This window comes from Watersipora subatra, chromosome 3 (genome assembly GCF_963576615.1).
Source record: "Watersipora subatra chromosome 3, tzWatSuba1.1, whole genome shotgun sequence".
Taxonomy (NCBI): Eukaryota; Metazoa; Bryozoa; class Gymnolaemata; order Cheilostomatida; family Watersiporidae; genus Watersipora; species Watersipora subatra.
Window position 1 is genome coordinate 35,416,181 of NC_088710.1, and position 21,940 is coordinate 35,438,120.

General features: G+C 35.0%; 1 protein-coding gene across 2 annotated transcripts; it reads left to right on the top strand.

The window, feature by feature from the left end:
- Positions 1-3,600: 3,600 nt before the first annotated feature.
- LOC137392239 (nucleotide sugar transporter SLC35B4-like) lies at positions 3,601-21,867 on the top strand. Of its 2 annotated transcripts, XR_010978219.1 has the most exons (12): positions 3,601-3,703; positions 6,892-6,998; positions 7,368-7,481; positions 9,782-9,884; positions 11,608-11,657; positions 12,484-12,562; positions 12,865-12,916; positions 16,746-16,855; positions 19,031-19,106; positions 19,924-19,999; positions 20,616-20,988; positions 21,023-21,867. XR_010978219.1 is itself a non-coding variant. In XM_068078905.1 (11 exons), the coding sequence occupies exons 2-11, from the start codon at positions 6,904-6,906 to the stop codon at positions 20,851-20,853; spliced, it is 993 nt and encodes a 330-aa protein (XP_067935006.1). In that variant the 5' UTR covers positions 3,601-3,703; positions 6,892-6,903; the 3' UTR covers positions 20,854-21,867. The 2 variants fall into 2 exon arrangements, 1 of the variants encoding a protein (XP_067935006.1); XM_068078905.1 differs by having other exon boundaries at positions 20,616-21,867.
- Positions 21,868-21,940: the final 73 nt, after the last annotated feature.

Genomic DNA, 21,940 nt, shown 5'->3' on the forward strand with positions numbered 1-21,940 from the left:
AAAAATTCATTTGTTGTGGATTTATGCAGGCACTTTGTTAAAAAAGATAAGAAATTCTATATGACAGGTCAATTATAGCGCGCACTTCTGGCTAGCTTAGAAGCACACTTTCTTGATACACAATGGAACCTGCTAAATATTTCTCTTTTCGCATGGTTATTCTGACGTTGTTTTGGAGCTAATATCGTGATCAGGAACAACATACTTGGTTAATTAACCTTTTCTTTTGTTGGCTTGTTCATATTTCCATTTCTTTGTTATGTCTACTAATTTTATTCATTTATACTTAAGCTCATTCCATCTTTAAATCGTTTTTCTGTTTGTTTAGTTGGTTCTGAGTAAATGTTTTTGTTAGCGTTCCTTGGGCTCATCTTGTATCTTTATAAAACAATTCTCTACCAGCTCATGTAACCTCTATGTTATTAACTTAATTATAGTTCACATACAACTTTACCATTGCCTGCAGGCATCATGACAACACGCGTATACATTACCTCTATGTTACGTACAATCGCAGCTATTTTGGGATTGCGTTAAACTCTATACGTGTAGAGAAAATGAATAGCAAATATCTTATAGCAACATCTTCTCTAACAAACTATTGTACTAGAGAACAAACAGAAGGAAGCCGAATATTTTACTTGTAGTTGAAAAAAGTATTAGGCAGCTGCTTCTTCTCTAGTTAGTTTTTGACTAGCGCAACCAAATCATTTCCAACTTCTGTTGCTTAGGTAATTTCTTAACCCTATTTTTCATTAATACAACTAAAGATACGGCACAGCTAAACTAAATCAACATGGGAGGCTTGTTACCTTGTAATAAAGCATCAAGCCTTAGCTTACACTAGGCTAACTATTTATGTCTGTGTTTTAGTAGCCGTCTGCTTCTTTTAATTTGAAGGTATTGATCCAGTGTGAGGCCTTCAAAATCAATTACTAGCTAGGATAAGTAGAAATAGAATTCTGTTTGAAGTTAACCTTTTGCCCTCTGTCGATAGGCTCAAACACATGAGAGGGCAACTCTAAAATTGCCAGCATGTATTTACGTAATACAAGACTGCTTTGTGATTGCAGTTCAAATAAAAATTTTAGGCAGCACATACTGCAGATTGTCCTGGACTTGCTGCATGTGGCAACTGGCTATCTCTAGTGCTATCTTTCAATTAGTATTATCAATACTCAAAAGACATTTTCCTTGGGAGTTGAGCTAGGAGCAATATTTAACTTATATAGGGATGACGACCTATAAGTTTCGCTTTTAGGTCATCATGTCAACCTTCTAGCTAAACGCTTTGCATACTATAGAACAAGCAGCTGAAAAAACTTCCAAATCAAGCTTGCCGAGTTTAAAACTGAATATCAGATGTTATTGAAATCAATTAATCTTTTCTGGATGCCGTTTTATAAAAACAGACTTTGCTATGTAAGTTTCTGTCACAGGTGCAAATACAGATTCATTAGTATAACAAGCAAATAGAAGATTTACTAGGAAGACGGCTATTATTTCCTATATAAGCTTAGTACCACGACTTGCTTACCCACTGGCTAAATAGACAATGCTATTATGTTGATCATAGAGGAACTCAGTCTGAAATATAATAAAGCACTTTAGAACTTTATATTAGTAAATACATTATTCTCCTTTTAGTATATAATACGCTGATGCAATACTATGATGCTACTTTCTTATCAATTATAATAAGATAACTCTAAAAGCTACTAATTCTCTGTACAGTAGTATGTATAGGGGTGTCAGGGTGACCTAGTGGTAGCATCTTTAACCGTCAACCATGGGATTGGTGGTTCGAGTCCTGCTTAATGCCAATCTGACACAAAACTTAGCAAGCTTTCAACTCTAAGTTGCTGGGTCTTTTGGATCTAGACCATAACTTGGAGGCCCTGTGTACCACACTGACAATGAGGGCACATTAAAGATCCTTCTCTGTCCTTCACACACCGAGCAAGTTAAATAGTTACCTGGCACTGTCAGACTGAACGTGTGGCACTGGCATCCCTTCAGGTTAATCTAACAGTTCCAGAAGCGGTAAATACTGAGAACCGGGTCACCTCTACTCTACCATACTACTTGACCCAAGAATGCATCGCTAAGATGAAAGTCATTGTCAATTTCGACGGACAGCCATACTACTATTATAGAGTATGGAGACATGTAGAAAGATAGATACATGTAGCTTTTGCAATACATGATATTTTGTTTTTTGTATTTTTTTACGTTTGAAGTTCTTAAAATTGAATTTTCATTGTCTTAATTGTTCCTGTACCGTCATTCGTTTCAGGTTTTTTATTTTCACATCACTTTTATTATGACTTTTAAATGGTTTTGCAGATTTTTAAAAGTTCATGCAAAATTGTTTACATGCGTTTTTAACAATTGACGGTTTAATTGTAAAAAATCATTTCTTACAATTTTTATTACTTTATTGGAAATATTTTATTTTGAACAGAAATGTTTTCCATATTATGCCAGACAAAAATCATAAAATGAGCCCCAGTCAATCAATCAAATCAGATAAACGGGTTGGCATACATCATTTAAAATATCTTTCTCTTTAAGACAGATATTATGTGGAACATTGTTAAAAGAGCTAGCGATAACATTTTCAAAAGAATTATTAGTTGTATGCAATTTGTTCATATCACGTAAGCTGAAATACCTGCATACCTGTAATTGTCATGTAAAAAACAAAAACACAAATTCCTTGCAAGAAATTGTACAAAATGATTTTTGCTTACTATTTCTTTTCAAATCTTTGGTTTTTCTGTTTTTTTTACTACATGTACAATCTCAAGACAAGCAATCACACAAGTCTTCTAGAGAGAGATTTCCTCCATATAACACTGTCTGGCTCACTCATTATCTGACAGAGATCTTATTCAGGTTTGTTATTTTGCATAAAGGTTTATATAAACTGTTTCATTACCAACATGTAAAATATTCTTATAAACTAAATACTTTTTAAATTTCAGTGATTGTCAACCTGTGTTCTTTTCTATAACATTCAATTTTTCACTCTACGACCACAAATATAGCCAAGTAGTTAGCGTTATTGAGCTAGTTGGAGTTCACCTTTTTCTAATCACACTGATATCAATAACAGCAAGTTTCAAACTGTAGAATAAATAGTGGATGTATATTATATTTATTGCGATGTTGCTATGCCTACCAATAATAAACACCTGTCTGAAATTAACCAAGCATTAAAAAATACGGGAAAGACTTATATAAACGCGAAACATTTAAACTGTCATTAGTTTAAGAGAGTATTAGCTCGAGAAAATAACACACAACATAAAATACACTCGTGTACTTGATTTTACTTTTTGAAATGTTATACACTGGCTACACTAGCGCAAAATCTAATATAGGAGTTGTCCCTTCATAGAGAAAAAATTAGGGAGTTGCCCAAGTTTGATTCGCCATTAAATTAAATTGTCGACTTGTATATGATTATCGACCAATTGTACTACCAACGATTAATTCGTTTACATTCCTAACCTACGGGCCAGATTTACTACAGCGTTTACACAGTCGCCGCATCGCAACGGTTTGTACGTAGCCTCATGAGTGTTTCCGTTTTTACGTGGGAGTTGTCACGATGTCAGTTGTTTGAAGCTGTACCAGTTAGATCCTAGCGAGCTAACGCACAACGTGAAAATTGGAGCTTAAAAACAGTGCTAAAAAGGTAAGAATGTTATTGTGGTACAATATGATCCACACAGTGTTATATTTTAAGATATTTATTACCGACAATCTTTACAACTTGATCCTCCGGAGAGACCGTTAGTTAGTTTAAGATATTGAGATGGTGCAGAACAAAGCCATAAGATATATTGCCAACATCAAGAGAAGAGAAAGCATTACTGCTACTCGAAAAAAGCTTAAGATTGAAACACTTGCAGATAGACGTATGAAAATAAGACATACTCTCTTATACCGCATTTTGTCTAATGAAGAAAACCATAATGCTTTGTCAAGCTTATATGATGAACTCATACAAGACCACTCTACTGAAATGGTGACAACTAGGGCTGCGGCAAGGGGAGAGCCTCCTACAATATTCGCCAACAAATCAGTGTACCATAACAGCTTCCTACCCCGAACTGTCTGAGAACTGAAATCAAAGATTGCTTGCTAACCGCTCTCGTAACATGCCGATGCTTCTAACATGCTGCTCTATAACATGTAGTCGTGACATATTAAGACACTACTGATAAATGCTGGCTAATGATTTTAATTTATGAGGCGCACCACTTGTTCCTGCTCTAGTGTGTCCGAAAGAAGAAGAGAAGACCGTCTAGATATTTGGAAGACTAAACCAATACCTTCCAATAGATCCCAAAAACTCATTTTCAGTATATTTTTGTAATTTATAAGGATGTCAACATTTTAGTTAGGTTATTTTAAAATTTTCAAATGAAACATGCATAACTGAAATATTGTTGTCGAAGTCAGTGCTGACTGACCACTTGCAAGTGGGTTCTGCGTTTATGTTGTCTTCGTCTGAATAAGTTTTAGCTTTCGTGCACAAATGGAATTGTTGCAAGCAATGTCACTGGTTGGTCTGTACGGTTCTTTATATTTCCACCATCTATGGTATGAAAAAGCAGAGTACATTGAAGTACAGTTCAATGCAATCAAGTGTATTGCCGAAATGAGCTTACAATAATAAGTACCCCAACAGTTACGTTGTAAATGCAAGAATTCTAAAGATGTATACCCGATGTATATATGCAGAGAGCTGTGCAGAGGCTAAAATCAATGTTATTGCCCTGTCGCTCTTGACGGTGGTGTAGTTCTTTAATTTGTGGTTTGCAGGTTTTTTGGTCTCACTAAGAGTCCTTCCTTTCAAACACTGGATTTTAGGTGCATATATAGTGAGTTGTGTAATCACCGGTGTCCTTTAGCGGGGATATTGCCGAAGCCGAGACCGGGTCGTAGTCTACACACACAAAAAAACAACAAAGATCCACGTAGTTATGAGCAAAAACAAAAGTATCCACCCAAATATCTCACCAATCCGACGAGCAGCACACACAAAAACTAAACCAATCGACTGAGCCACCCATCATGTCAAAATATTCCAAGTTTCAAGTCATGTCTTGCACAACTCACCTTATGGTTTGTCAAAACTTGTCCCAAAGTCCCTATTAATTTGAGACTGTCCGTCCAATATCTGTTTTAGAAATGGTAGCCGCTAGCCTAGCCTAACGTCCTGATTCAACATCTTAGTAACTATCAGGGCATTGCTGAGTGCTCCCGATCTTTTTGAGTCTTTCTTAAGCATGCAAGAACCAATCAAAATCGGGTTAACACTATTGTAAACAAAACTTTAGAAGGACTCAAAAGGATCGGGAGCACTCAGCAATGCCCCGATAGTTACTAAGATGTTGAATCAGGGCGTTAGGCTAGGCTAGCGGCGACCATTTCTAAAACAGATATTGGGCAGTCGCAAATTAATAGGGACTTTGGGACAGGTTTTGACACACCATAAGGTGAGTTGTGCAAGACATGACTTGAAACTTGGAATATTTTGACATGATGGGTGGCTCAGTCGATGGTTAAGTTTTTTGTGTGCTGCTCATCGGATTGGTGAGATCTTTGGGTGGATACTTTTGTTTTTGCTCATAACTACGTGGACCTTTGTTGTTTTTTTGTGTGTGTAGACTACGACCCGGTCTTGGCTTCAGCAATATCCCCGCTAAAGGACACCTGTGTGTGTAATAGTCCATTAGCTTTCCATGAAAGTTGACTTGCTAATTGCTAATCCTAGGATAGCTGAATCAATGATATACAGCCCCCCCCCCCCCACCCCCCCCCCCCCGTGTGGGGGGCTGTGTATTATTGGCTGAATGCATATGGCTATTAAGAAAGCTGGGCTTGGCAAATCTATCACCCATCTATCGCAATATTTTTATGTGTAAAATTGCATACATCTATACGATATTGCAATCGCATTACATTCATTGCATACGATATAGCTTATCGTGTATACTTTTTGTGATCCTCCAACAAATATTTGCCTGTGAGAAAGAATCATTTGTTTGGTAAATTGAAATCTGAACATTGTTCTTAAATTAAGTTTTGCTTCAATTGGTTGAAGATATGAAGTATGTGAACTCTTGGCTAGCAAACATATGTTTTAGCGATACTGATACATTCTCAGGAAATAATTTGCAAGGTTTTTTACGAATGCTTTTTAAATGAGTTTTCCTGCAGTTTTTGTTGATGTATTTTGCAGTTATTTTTTCATATAGATCCATGCATAATTATATTCAACATCCTTATCTGCTAAATGTTTTTTGCCAGGTAATAGCAAGCTTGCCATTTTAAAAGCTAATGCAAAGGCTTTATTCAAGTTCTCAGTGACTTGTCATAAGCAAAAGTTTACAATAGCAAGTTATTTTAATAATGTTTAAGTTCAATAAAACGACAAATTGTTCAAAATAAAATAGCTTTTTTCTTGGAGCAGCTCACTAACTGCAATTTACCAAAGTTGAGCAAATGTAGATATTAAATAACTTTTAATATCATTGCAGTGCAAACCTTATAATCTTTGTGTTTTTTACGCAAATTGTCAGTGAATGTATTAATGTGTGATTTTCATCAAGCTTTACCGGTAAATGCCTCCTACTTGTTATCAGTATGTTCTTTAAAAGTTGAGGGAATTGTAGGCTTGAACAGATGGGAGGTTGAAGAAAGAGGGTTTTTCCCACTCACATAATGTTGATTCGAAATGAATTTCATTGACAAGTAATGGAACGATTTAAACGCTAGCCGCTGTTTTGTTAAATAGAAGAGATTTACCAAACGATATCAAGTATGATTTTACTAGTTTGGTCATTTTTCATGGTTGTTGTCTCATTATTACAGGTATTAGTAAGGATGGGGTCTTTCGCTCAATGGAGAATTCCATTCTTTATTGCTCTTGCGCTGGCTTCTTGTATCATCAATGTGATGTTTCTAGAGAAATTAATCAAGTGAGTATTTTAGATTCCACATATATCTCTTTGACCTCACATCTTCCTGTGATGTAGTCTTCACTGGTCAAATATCTTTATGCAATATTTTGTTTGCTCAATTTTTTTTTATAGAGAATTTTAGGCATTTTTTACCACAGCTTTGTGACTTGCAGCATAACATTGGTATATTATTGTAAATTAACATGCATGAAAAACTATGAAAACGTCTTAAAACTTTTTATCTTACGGTAGTTGTGATTTTTCCTATTTGCAAGAAACATAATTTTTATTATTTTACAGATTGGTGGATTAATGTTAAAGGATTAAGTGGATTAAGTGGATTAATGTTAAAGGTATGTTGCATCAATGGAATAATTTATTTTACAGATCTGACAAGGAGTGCTCAAATCTTATTACTTTCGCATGTTTTGCCCTCCTCTCAGTAGATGGCTTCCTGTTCACAAGTAAATGCTTCACCAAGAAGCGAGTCATACCGTTAAGGTAGGCATTAGCAGAGTGTCTTTCCGTTTTTTGTATACTCGCAATGCCCAGAATGCTGGTAGTCAGTTCGCTCTGGCTGTTCTTACAATTTATCGATCATTGTACAAATATTTTAATGTTTTCCTCTGCATCACTATTTTCGCTCAACAACTTAGAATTATTGTGGTTACTTACTGATTTCAGACGCTTGTCTTAAAATAATATAAAAAAATGTCTATGATATTGTTCAGACACTGTGTTATGACTAAAATAAAATTTCACAAATAATTATTAGTCTAAAAAAGGATATGCAAGAGAACATAGCGGTAAGTTGTTAGTGTATAAAAACATACAAATGAAAAATTTTACATTTATATTTGCTAATCAGAAATTCCCGAAGTTGCAAAATAATAGCATTTCGCTTCATATTACCAATTAAAAACTACAGCGACAAATTTTAATTACATCAACAGACTTCCCTTCCAGGTGTTTACATGTGTATTGTTAACTTCATAGGATTCCATCTCAGCTTATCTAATGAATGCTCCTTAGGTGCTGTCCAGAATGTCAATGCTGGACAGCACCAATTGGCAGACTAATGGAGGTAGTTTATGCTTTTTTATAGTTAACCAGACGAGAGGTATGTTTTTTAATTAAATAAATGGTTACTTATGTGGGATAAATGTGTTTTGTACATCAGATATTACGAAGAATATTTAAAAGTTGTATCACAATAATACAAAAAATTGCTAAAATGTTTCCTAAGCTTGCTAATAGTACGAGATGATTTCTTCTCTTGTTAATTAATCAAGTCCGATAGCCTGGCATCTACGGTAATAGCTAAACATGAGCCTCCTCGAAGAGGTGGTCACTAGCTACTACCTTGCATGTCGTGCTACCTTTCTTTATTTTAGAAAGGTATCTGTCCTAATTATTGTTGTGTTAAACAAGAGAACTTGCTGAACATGTCAATCTCGTGTAGAGATCTGTTTTACCTCATACTTATGCACTTTTTTGGCATTTAGATATATATATATACATGTATATATAAATATACATGTATATGATATATATATACATGTATATATATATACATGTATATATATACATGTATATATAAATATTCATGTATATGATATATATATATACATGTATATATATATACATGTATATATATACATGTATATATAAATATTCATGTATATGATATATATATACATGTATATATATACATGTATATATATACATGTATATATAAATATTCATGTATATGATATATATATACATGTATATATATACATGTATATATATACATGTATATATAAATATACATGAATATGATATATATATACATGTATATATATATACATGTATATATATACATGTATATATAAATATTCATGTATATGATATATATATATACATGTATATATATATACATGTATATATACATGTATATATAAATATTCATGTATATGATATATATATACATGTATATATATATACATGTATATATATACATGTATATATAAATATTCATGTATATGATATATATATACATGTATATATATATACATGTATATATATACATGTATATATAAATATACATGTATATGATATATATATACATGTATATATATATACATGTATATATATACATGTATATGATATATATATAAACATGTATATGATATATATATATACTTGTGTATGATATGTATATATACATGTATATATATATGATATATATATACATGTATATATATATCATATACATATAGTCACTAGAAATGCTAGAGTCATAAAGAAGGAGAACTCAAGGTGCAGAGTGAATAACATAAAATATAACGAGTACTTAGCTGTTAGTCAGTCACTAGAAATTGCACATCTGAGTTCCAAGGATCTCATTAAAACTATTTTATCTCTAGGCTGGGTCTGAAGAGACAAAAATATACATAAAATGGAAGCTTGATATCTCAGCTTTACATTGTATATTGATATTTTTTCATTTGCAACACTTCAATAGTGTAAGTTCACCTTTGAAGAGTTTTATGCCAAGTCATATGCCAGTATATATGGACTTTTAGCAACCAATCATTAGGCATATATTGCAGCGTCTCATCGTAAGGCTGGTCATTGCATATGTTTGGTCTACGGGTATTGTTAATTTTTAATAGCATGCCAAACATCTTACCACATTACCTAAATAGACACGCTGCGTACAGTACTTGTGTTTGTCTTTGGATCAGCCCACCCATATTAACATATTATGTACAGTACTTGCTCCTGTATATGTTAGAGCTCATCTGTGTCTTTTGCAGGTATAATGCCCTCTTGGTCACTATATTCTTTTTCTCCAATGTTGCTAACAATCTCGTCTTCAGATTCCACGTGCCGATGACTCTACACATGATATTCAAATCAGTAAGTTTACCTCTATTGTTTACCTCTATTGATTCCATAAACACAAGCAAATACGGCAGTCTGGTTGCTAATGCTCCTTGCAGTAACAGAGTGTGTCACGAGTGAGAGGCGAGTGCGTCACGAGCGAGAGGCGAGTGCGTCACGAGCGAGAGGCGAGTGCGTCACGAGCGAGAGGCGAGTGCGTCACGAGCGAGAGGCGAGTGCGTCACGAGCGAGAGGCGAGTGCGTCACGAGCGAGAGGCGAGTGCGTCACGAGCGAGAGGCGAGTGCGTCACGAGCGAGAGGCGAGTGCGTCACGAGCGAGAGGCGAGTGCGTCACGAGCGAGAGGCGAGTGCGTCACGAGCGAGAGGCGAGTGCGTCACGAGCGAGAGGCGAGTGCGTCACGAGCGAGAGGCGAGTGCGTCACGAGCGAGAGGCGAGTGCGTCACGAGCGAGAGGCGAGTGCGTCACGAGCGAGAGGCGAGTGCGTCACGAGCGAGAGGCGAGTGCGTCACGAGCGAGAGGCGAGTGCGTCACGAGCGAGAGGCGAGTGCGTCACGAGCGAGAAGTGGAGGATTTATCTGATAATTGAACAACTCTGCTTTATAAATTCTACTATAGAAGCCCCTGTAGAAATAGGGCGTTGGAGTTCACAAACTAATTTTGTAGCGGTATGTTAACAGTAGTATATAGAGCTGCACATTTAGATTTTATGACATTCATAGTTCTGCCTGGCTTTTCTGATGTGTACATATGTACATGCTGCCCTGATGAGTACCCTTGTACATGCTGCTCTGATGTGTACACTTGTACATGCTGCCCTAATGAGTACACATATACATGCTGCCCGGATGTGTACACATGTACATGCTTTGAAGAATTGTAAGATTCATTGTTAACTGTAAACAAACTTTGTGATATACGTATCTTCAAGTGTGCTTTTAAATTCAGGCATATGTTTAGCTAAGTTTTTAGTTCCAGGATCTCTTGACAAGCATAACTTTGAATAGCATAGGTGAGAATTTTCTTGGTGTAATGATGCATTTATTCATGAAAAGTGTAACACTTGCCAAGGATCTCCGGAAGTCAATTAGGAGATTTGTGGCGTCAAAGCCAGCAATTACTTTTACAGAAGTGAGAATCAGAAGACGTAACACTTGGAAAAAGAATTGTTGGTTTTTAGTGTCTGCTGAAAGACTTGTAAAATAATGCCAAATAATAGTTGCCAAAGAAAAGACAACTATCAAAGTCACTGCGATAGAAAAAAAACGGTAGTAATGATCGCCTTGTATATGCTGCTGCCTTAATCAGTAGCATACTGAACAGCTGCCGGTGCTGTGGTAGCTATCAACACATGGCCAACAAAACATTAAAACCAGTAACAACCCTGAAGACCTTGGAGAGCCACTATTCCATTGCAAAGGGTTTATTCAGTCATCTTTATATAATAGAGGGTGACATCAAACGGTTGCTATGATGCTAAGAGTTGAAGCAGTAAAACTGTTTTTACATCACACTATGACTAATTATGTGTCCGGGAAGTGTGCTAAGATTCTGCAGTTTACTGAGCATTTTACAGTTGTATAAATTGTACGATTTAGTTAAGTATGAGTCTCAAGTCAAGCATGAAAGATGTTTTTTACAATGTGGACAAGTCTTTAGAGTTGCTAATGTATAAAGCACTATCTGAATTAAAATGGTTTATGAATGCTTGTGAATGTCTATATATGACTTTGGTTGTAGGGCTCCTTGTTAACTAGTCTAATTCTGGGAGCGCTTCTCTTGAAAAGAAGGTAAGACTTAACACTGTTAGTGTAAGTGCCATTGCTTGGAGTCGTAATATTTTCAAGTGTAAACCTCTCCATTGGTTTGAATGACTTACATCAAAGCTTAGCAGTTTCACAGTGACGTTGATATTAATCGTTGGATAACTTGTTACTTCAAAACTGTCAAATATTACCTTGTAATTGATATATCCAGATCTACTGATCTAATGGATATATTCACATCAGAGATATACTCACTCATCTCTCACTCATCTATTAGGTTACTGCACTTGTTATTTATATATTAGGTTACTATACTTGTTACTTATCTATTAGGTTACTATACTTGTTACTTATATATTAGGTTACTATACTTGTTACTTATCTATTAGGTTACTATACTTGTTACTTATATATTAGGTTACTATACTTGCTACTTATCTATTAGGTTACTATACTTGCTACTTATCTATTAGGTTACTATACTTGTTACTTATCTATTAGGTTACTATACTTGTTACTAATCTACTAGGTTACTGTACTTGTTACTTATATATTAGGTTACTATACTTGTTACTAATCTACTAGCTTACTGTACTTGTTACTTATCTATTAGGTTACTATACTTGTTACTTATCTACTAGGTTACTGTACTTGTTACTTATCTATTAGGTTACTATACTTGTTACTTATATATTAGGTTGCTGTGCTTACGTTTGCCAGCCCGCAGCCAGTTTTTTTATAGATTGAGTATATATATGAACCTGCTTATTAAAATAATGATATCAAATTTGATTGTCTTTATAAATAAACTCGATAAACAGCGCTATAGTCAATTGACCATTTTTTACAGCTATAGCACGAGCAGGTACATCGCAGTGGCAATGATTACTGTTGGAATAATATTCTGTACGTACGCATCCAGCAAACCAGTAAGTTGTTTTTCCATAATTGTAAGGCATTATTTGAATATTCATATGTACAATATGGTTTGCTCTCTTTTTCTTGATATAAATATTAGTTGATGTTGTGCTTTGTGCCACTTTGTTTCATTGTGCATCTACTTCAGTCTGCTATTGATCGTCTGCATGATGAAGAAACCGTGTAAATAGTTTTGCGAACTAAACTCTTGTATATGAATTTTTTTAGCAGTTTTTATTTAGTTCCATAGTTTATTTTGATACCATGACATAAGTTTGTTATGTTTATATTGATACCCTTATCATCTTCGCAGGAGCAGACAAGCTCGACAGCTGAATCTTTTCATTACGGGGAATTTCTTATAGGTAAGATCTGCGTGTATTTATTAGAGGTTACTCAAGTGTGTATATTTAGAAACTATGAATTGTATACATTGAAACCTCTGCATACTACAGTTAAACCTCTGCCAACTACATTCAAACCTCTGCATACTACACTCAAACCTCTGCATACTACAGTCAAACCTCTGAATACTACAGTCAAACCTCTGCATACTACAGTCAAACCTCTGCATACTACAGTCAAACCTCTGCATACTACAGTCAAACCTCTGCATACTACAGTCAAGCCTCTGCATACTACAGTCAAACCTCTGCATACTACAGTCAAACCTCTGCATACTACAGTCAAACCTCTGCATACTACACTCAAACCTCTGCATACTACACTCAAACCTCTGCATGCTACACTCAAACCTCTGCATGCTACACTCAAACCTCTGCATACTACAGTTAAACATCTGCATACTACAGTTAAACCTCTGCATACTACAGTTAAACCTTTATATACTACAGTTAAACCTTTATATACTAAAGTTAGGCCCCTCCCTACTATTGTCAAACCTTTACATACAAAGTTGATTTGTTTTAGAACCTGTATCATCTTCTTCATTTTTTCTAGCAAATATTTCCCTAAATATACATAATAATTTGTTTGATTAATTCCACAACTAACATGCCTATAATATTTCCATAATAAACACTGCAGGTAATTACACATAGTGTTAGAACAATTGTATTATATAACACTTTATAAATTTAACTTGTCAAAAGCTAGCTTAATAAAGTAATAATACATGTATTTAAAACGATGTTTTTATTGCTACCGTAGAAGCATGCTGATTAAGGTGGAGTCTGAGCGATGCATAGGTTTGCAGGTAAAAGTAGTGATACAGGTACACAGTGTAGTTTACTATAATTTAGACTACATGTAGGTGAAGTTTCAACTAATTTAGCTTACATACCTTTTAATATCCAATGTTTAGAAAAACTTTGAATAACTAATGTTAAATATTATTTTGAGTATAGAATCAAACGTTTGTTCAAAGTTATGACTGTTATATTCTGTGTGGTGTTGTTATTAGTCATTGAATGTGATAAACCTGGTATTTGTACATATCCCTTGTATTTGTACATATCCCTGGTATTTGTACATATCCCTTGTATTTGTACATATTCCTGGTATTTGTACATATCCCTAGTATTTGTACATATCCTAGTATTTGTACATATTTCTGGTATTTGTACATATTCCTGATATTTGTACATATTCCTGGTATTTGTACATATTCCTGGTATTTGTACATATTCCTGGTATTTGTACATATCCCTAGTATTTGTAGATATCCCTTGTATTTGTACATATCCCTAGTATTTGTACATATCGTTAGTATGTGTACATATCCCTTGTATTTGTACATATTCCTGGTATTTGTACGTATTCCTGGTATTTGTACATATTCCTGGTATTTGTACATATTCCTGGTATTTGTACATATTCCTGGTATTTGTACATATTCCTGGTATTTGTACATATTCCTGGTATTTGTACATATTCCTGGTATTTTTACATATCCCTAGTATTTGTAGATATCCCTTGTATTTGTACATATTCCTGGTATTTATACATATTCCTGGTATTTGTACATATCCCTAGTATTTGTAGATATCCCTTGTATTTGCACATATTTCTGGTATTTGTACATATCTCTTGTATTTGCACATATTTCTGGTATTTGTACATATCCCTGGTATTTGTACATATTCCTGGTATTTGTACATATCCCTAATATTTGTAGATATTCCTGGTATTTGTACATATCCCTAGTATTTGTAGATATCCCTAGTATTTGTACATATTCTTAGTATTTGTACATATCCCTGGTATTTGTACATATTCCTGGTATTTGTACATATTCCTGGTATTTGTACATATCCTACGCTGTCAGTTTCACTCCCTTTGTGTCACTTTCCTGATGATGAACACTTAATTCAGTTGAACTTACCGAGCTCAATCTTGACTGGGTAAAAGTTAGATAGTTAATGTCACAAGTTTTATAGTAAAACTATATAGCATATTTTACTGGAATCACAGATTCATTAACTCCAAGCTATAAATACGTCTTTAGTATCTTATCATGGAAAATGGTCAATTTATTCTTCATGGGAAGGTTTTTAGTTGAACACTTACCATAGCGGTTTGTATTACACTTCTTCTGGACACTGAGCAGTTTGACACATAAATTCCCTATATTCATAATATAGACACTGTAAAACCTCTAATTGAATGCCATGGTGCTCAAGAGGTGGCATTCAAATAGAGGTGGCATTCAAATAGAAGTGGCGTTCAAATAAAGGTGGCATTCAAATAGAGGTGGTGTCCACTTAGAGGTGGCGTCCGATTAGAGGTTTTACGGTATGTAAGTTTTAAAGCTCCTTTAATGCATGTGAGTTTTGCACATCAGCAATCATAGCAGAAGTGTTTTGGTTCCGACAGAGTTGTCATGAATTGTTTTTATTGAGCTTTGAATTTAAATGCTCTCTGTTGGTCTTGCCAACTGCATCTCTTGCTTAGCTAGAAATGGCAGACTTGATCAGACGTGCAGCTGTGGTATATTCTTCTGTGATGAATGTATGAATGTGGTAGAGGTGAATATAGAGGGTGTTGAAACCGCTACAGCATCTAATCACTCCTTATTTCTCATCCTTATTACTTACCTGCATGTAAAAGGATATCAATAAAAATGATTCATTGATATCCGTTTGTCATCCTTTTGTCACACAGTGTAACTAAGCTCTGTCGGATATAAATCTTTAAAAATTGAATTTTGTTCCACAAACAAAGCTATTATTTGTTTGCGATTTAACAATGTGTCAGTCATAGCTGAATCGTAATGATATGACATCATACTAATTTAAATGGTTAAATATAAATATTTTAATTGTGTTTACTTAATTTTGTTTCTGCCAATAATAATTGATTGGATGAGATTGGAGGAGACTTCTCTAATGGCTCAGTTGAATAGCAAATGTGTTTTACCACCCAACAAGGCATTTGACTTTGTGTCTCTTGTAAAATATACCAGCTAGTCCGCTATAGCTTTGGATAGTTTCCGTGTTTCAACTTTTTTGCTTGTTTTATAAATCTATGAATGCTCATGTTATGCTTACGGTGATGCCCTTATATAATCTTATATTGATTACTTGAAATGTCAATCAAGTACGGTATAGTAGAAATATACCCAAAATTTGTTACTGTTGTTACTGCTGAAGGTCATTAGAAGGTCACTATTTTACCTTATAGATTCGCATGCTATCTTAAGACTCGCGTGTTGGTTTATCAGTCAGTTTTGTGACTTAGTCTATTGCTGTCACGCTGTAGTGCTATGCTAAGTTGTACAGTCTCGTAACATTCTTTATATTGTCATGTATGTTTACCCGATAAAGGATTAGTGTAGAGGAAGTGTCATATCTCAGATTAGCCATTGCTGTACAGTTCGCTGTCATTTTCAATTATTTCTTAAAGCTTTTAATGATTGTTGTTTCATGCCTAACTAACAGATACGGCTGCGTGTCCGTGGCACTATCAGTCAAATGACTGTCTGGTCTCCTATCAAATGACAATCCAGAATGGGTATCTAACTACAATCAACAATTCGCTTGTCATCACAAGTTCCTGTTTTTATGGCTGTTCATTCTCACAGAATTTTATTTTTGTGGTAACCGTTTTATACATGTCAGATTTCTATAGCTTGGGTATCTCTATGACTATCTCTATCGCTAGCATGGTAATAGACAATACTTTACAAAGATCATCTCAAGCAAGCTTCCATACACATTATTGTGCTACTTGTAGGTTTGGCGTTGCTGACAGGCACGTTAATAAGCGCCTCTTACTTAGGAGTGCTGCAGGAAAGAATCACTGAACAGTTTGGCAGCCATCCAAGGGAGAACCTTTTCTATAATGTAAGACTCTTACTCTGGTACCTTACAATTCCAGCCTTACATGCAGCACAGAAACAACTGTATTATGTGTGCTTCTAATACACACTCTAAATATATTGTAAAATACACATCACAACTAGAAATGCTAGGCTGCAATTTATGTTGAAATTTAAATTTGTAAAGGATGTTTCTATGGCTATCTTAGTAACAATAGTCACAATTGGAGTATCGTTTATTAACAATATTCGTGATTGGAGCATTAATCTGCGCATATGTTGACTTGCTGAATACAAATCTTGGTCCATCTTTTGCTAATGGAATTATGGGTAAGTCTTGCGGTCTTGTGAGTGTTTAAAGCTAATAAAGAACTCGTAGTAATTTTTTTATTTTCCTGCTCAAAAGATGAGGCTGAAATAAATTTGACCTTGACCTTAAAGAGAAGTATAATAACCAACAATTTTCTCATACCCAACATAGAAAAATTTTCTTTTTCGACGTACACTGAGATTCATCACACAATGATATGTATAGATAGACAAATATTAACTTTATCTACACCGGCCGATGCTGTTAAAGCAAATTAGACCACGAGACAAAAATTATATGCTGAGAATATATGGATGCTGATCAAATATTTTATCTACTGTTTATGCACAGCTTATGAATTTTCTATGAGGATTTTTGAAATAGTCAAATGGTATAGTGTATACGGGTATAGCGTATACGGGTATAGCGTATACGGGTATAGCGTATACGGGTATAGCGTGTACGGGTATAGCGTATACGGGTATAGCGTATACGGGTATAGCGTATACGGGTATAGCGTATACGGGTATAGCGTATACGGGTATAGCGTATACGGGTATAGCGTATACGGGTATAGCTTATACGGGTATAGCGTATACGGGTATAGCGTATACGGGTATAGCGTATACGGGTATAGCGTATACGGGTATAGCGTATACGGGTATAGCGTATACGGGTATAGCGTATACGGGTATAGCGTATACGGGTATAGCGTATACGGGTATAGCGTATACGGGTATAGCGTATACGGGTATAGCGTATACGGGTATAGCGTATAACTTGAAGATGTTTACCTAAAACAATAATAAAAAACAAATCACTTATAGGTTTTACTACTTTTAAATTCATCCAAATATTACTATACCAGGTATTAATATACTAAATATTACTATACCAGATATTAAAATACCAAATATTACTATACCGTTACCCATGTACAGAGGTTATAATAAACCCAAGTCTGGCTTTGTAGCTGAGCTCGCTATTTTGGTCAGTATTGAAACTGCTAGTGAACTAGTGTTTAAACTAAATGATGTCATCAAGTACAAAGAATGACTCAACTGTAAAGAGATGCATACTGGAATTCCTGAAACACCTTTTGTTACAGAACTTCTCAACTCCATGATTGTTGAAAAGGATGCCGCATTTTTTTTTTACGAGTTTTTGTTTTACACTGGTCAATTAAAAACATTTATGAAATTCTCTTTTCCAGTTTTCATCGATAAATATAGTATTACCATTGTGTCATCTGTTAAGCATTGTTTATACCATAGATATAATAAACTCATAGTAACATAGACATAATAGGGTTTATTATATCTAGGGTTTACATATACATTATATGAGATTTTTCAACGTGTACAAATAAATACCTAGTACCTAGTGACTAATGCTAAAGTAAAATGAAGAACATAAAATTGACAACAGAAATATATTGGTTGTCTCTACAATGGACCAATTGAATACTAGTCTTCGCTGCAATAGACCAATCAAATGCTTCACTAGAATAAACCAATTAAATGGTATTTACTACGATAGACCAATTTGATACTGATCTGCGATATGATAAACTAATTGAACTTTTGTAGTGGCACACAGGAAGTTAGCAATCTTTTGTTGGGCTCATGTTGTACGTAATAAAGCGCTAAACAAGCTACACTTGATTACAGCATAGTGTTCACCTCCAACTTAATTTACAGATGCATGGAACCTGTAGCTGTTATATTTTTAAATCTTACAAATTTTTTGCTTCAAGTAATTTTGTCTACAAGTCAAATACGACGCATCATGGTACTCGTGGGAATAAACACATGAGCTGTATTCTGTTCGCTAATATAAAACTTTCAATACTGTTCATTCCCAAATCTGAAGGTTTCTGTTGTTTTGTAGCACTTGCTCCCACTGCCATTTTTCCTCCTTCTCTACAAAGATCTTGCCAAGCAGATTGATTCTTTCAACAGATCTGGCAAGTTATACATTTTTCCTCTCTCTGCTTTTCATAAATGTCCTTTGCTTTCTTTTATTTTTATTCTCTACTTGATCTCTTCTCTTTCCCTCTCACATCTATTGTAATTATCTTCTCTTTCCCCCTCACATCTATTGTAATTATCTTCTCTTTCCCTCTCACATCTATTGTAATTATCTTCTCTTTCCCTCTCACATCTATTGCAATTATCTTCTCTCTGTCTTTTTTACCCTCATTCTCTTTTTCATTCCATTTTCTTCTCTTTCAACTGTCTTCTCTCCTAATAAATGGTTTATACATACTTTGATAGCTACCTTCTGTAACTACCAACATTGTTAGTACATACTTTGTTAGCTACCTTCTATAACTACCAACATTGTTAGTACATACTTTGTTAGCTACCTTCTATAACTACCAGCATTGTTAGTACATACTTTGTTCGCTACCTTCTATAACTACCAACATTGTTAGTGCAGACTTTGTTAGCTATCTTCTATAACTACCAACATTAATAGGACCTACTTTAGCTACCCTCTATGACTACCAACTTTGTTAAGACAAACTTTGTTAGCTACCTTCTATAACAACCAACATTGTTAAGACAAACTTTGTTAGCTACCTTCTATAACAACCAGCATTGTTAAAACAAACTTTGCTAGCTACCTTCTATAACAACCAACATTGTTTGGAGAAACTTTTATTAGTTACCTTCTATAACTACCAATATTGTTTGAAGACATACTTAGTTAGTATTCCTCTAAATTAGGGTGTGAATAATGGCTACAATTGAACCATTGAATGTTGTATCTCATTGTAGAGCTCTACGTTATACCGTTCACCGGAGTTGCGATTCCTTATATGTGGGGTCTGCTTATCTGCAACACATTCTTTCAGTATCCTTTTTTAACACTAACCTAATGTCATCACTGAAAAGCTGTGGGCTTCCGATTTATTACTAAAACGCTTTGAGGGTTTAACTTTCTTCTTATACACACAAAATTCTTACCCCAAGCTTTGGAGGTTCATCATATCGTCTAACATTTCTGACTGCTGCCCTTAACTTCTGAAGCAAGGTCATTTTTGCATCTATTTTTAGATCTATGACTCTGAGTATAGCCCTTGTCTGTTCTGTTGTCTTGTAGGTTGTGCTCTCTTGGCCTATTTTAAAATTAGATGTTCAGCTATCATTATCTCTCCAACTTTATATTCAAATGCCTTGCATCTCAACAAATTAGTTTCGACTTTATGTGAGTTCTGGCCAGCATCACTCTATGTGTCAGCTGATAGTACATTGAGATGCCACAATCTTGGATTTTGATTTGATTTAAAATACTGAAGCTTCCAAGCTTCTACAAATAACTAGGCCAACCTTTGGTGTACTTCCCAGTGCAATTATGTGGTCAAAGCAGGTGCTTTATTTACCAGCCACTCTACCGATATTTTATCTCTATTTACGAGCGCGAAACATTCTATTTGAAACTGGTTAATACTTTCCTTAACCTGCTCCAGATATATTTGTATAAACTCAGTCTTTCAGCTGACCTCTACCTGCACCTCTCTAACTGTAACACTTGTCGTGACAATCAGGAAATTTCTCTCACTGCTGATTTCCATTTTTTACTTTGGTAATGAATTCACCTTCCTTCACTGGGTGGGGGCAACTCTTGTCTTTGGAGGTTCAGCTGTGTTTGCTGGACTTCATCGTCTGGTCATCAAAGAAGCACCGTCCAATAAGAAGGATCAGTGAGCAGTGCTCCAGTCTTGAGTGCAACTCTGATTCATTGGATATATAGCAATATCTCAGTAGCTAGTCTTAGCAGATAGTCTTGATTGATTGTTTTGCAATAGGTGTAGCAGCCCAATAGGTGTACCTGCTCGCTAGGTGTAGCCGCCCAATAGGTGTACCTGCTAGTTAGGAACTTACTAGCTAATTATTTATCTGGATCTCTTTTGTAATATGCAGTCTGGTTTATGTGTATTTTATATGCTTCATTTGCCATCTATGTACATACTTTTGTTCTGATTGTGCTCAAAATTGTTTCATTCAGTACTTCAGTTGTTAGTAACTGACTTACCATTGAGTCATCTCACTCTATTTGGAACCTATGAAGATATTTGCTGTTTGTACGTATCAAGTGACCTTAAATTCAGATCAGCAGCGGGAAATATGGATAGAAGCGTGTATATCAATTAAAAGTACGATCGAACAGCGGCTCTGTAAAAAGGATCCAATCGAGTAGCAGTTTTGTCAGAACAATTCAGATAAACTTACTACATTGAATGGTAGCTGCGGTCTCCTGGTTTCCTTCAAATTAAAGGGATTCCATACCATTTTGAGCCTATCATTAGAATTCTGTATCACTTGACAAGGTGGTTCATGTATACACCAAAGAACAACTTATGTTGTTAATACATTTTTAGCAAGGTTTATAGCTTCTGGGTGATACTAATTGATGTTATAGCTACTGATCTACCAAAGCCATAACACTCTTACAAGCAGTAGACTATCGGTTGAACAGACAATCTGTAACTAGTATCTGGTTATTTAGAATAATGATTATATGTGAGTCAGCTTAAGGTTCCCTTATTATACAGCTAGACTTGTAAGTTGTTGATGATGCCAATCACATTGTTCTTTATATCATAAATGATGTTTCTATTTATTAGTTTTGGTATACCATTCAGATATATGAAGAGAACTTGCTTTAAATTATTCTGTGACATGAAACCAGTTTTTTAACAATAAACCTTGGCAATAACATCCATGTGACTTGTCATGTGATAGGGACGGTATAGTTATTTAAAATATGGAGGGTGTCGAAGAATCTAGAGAC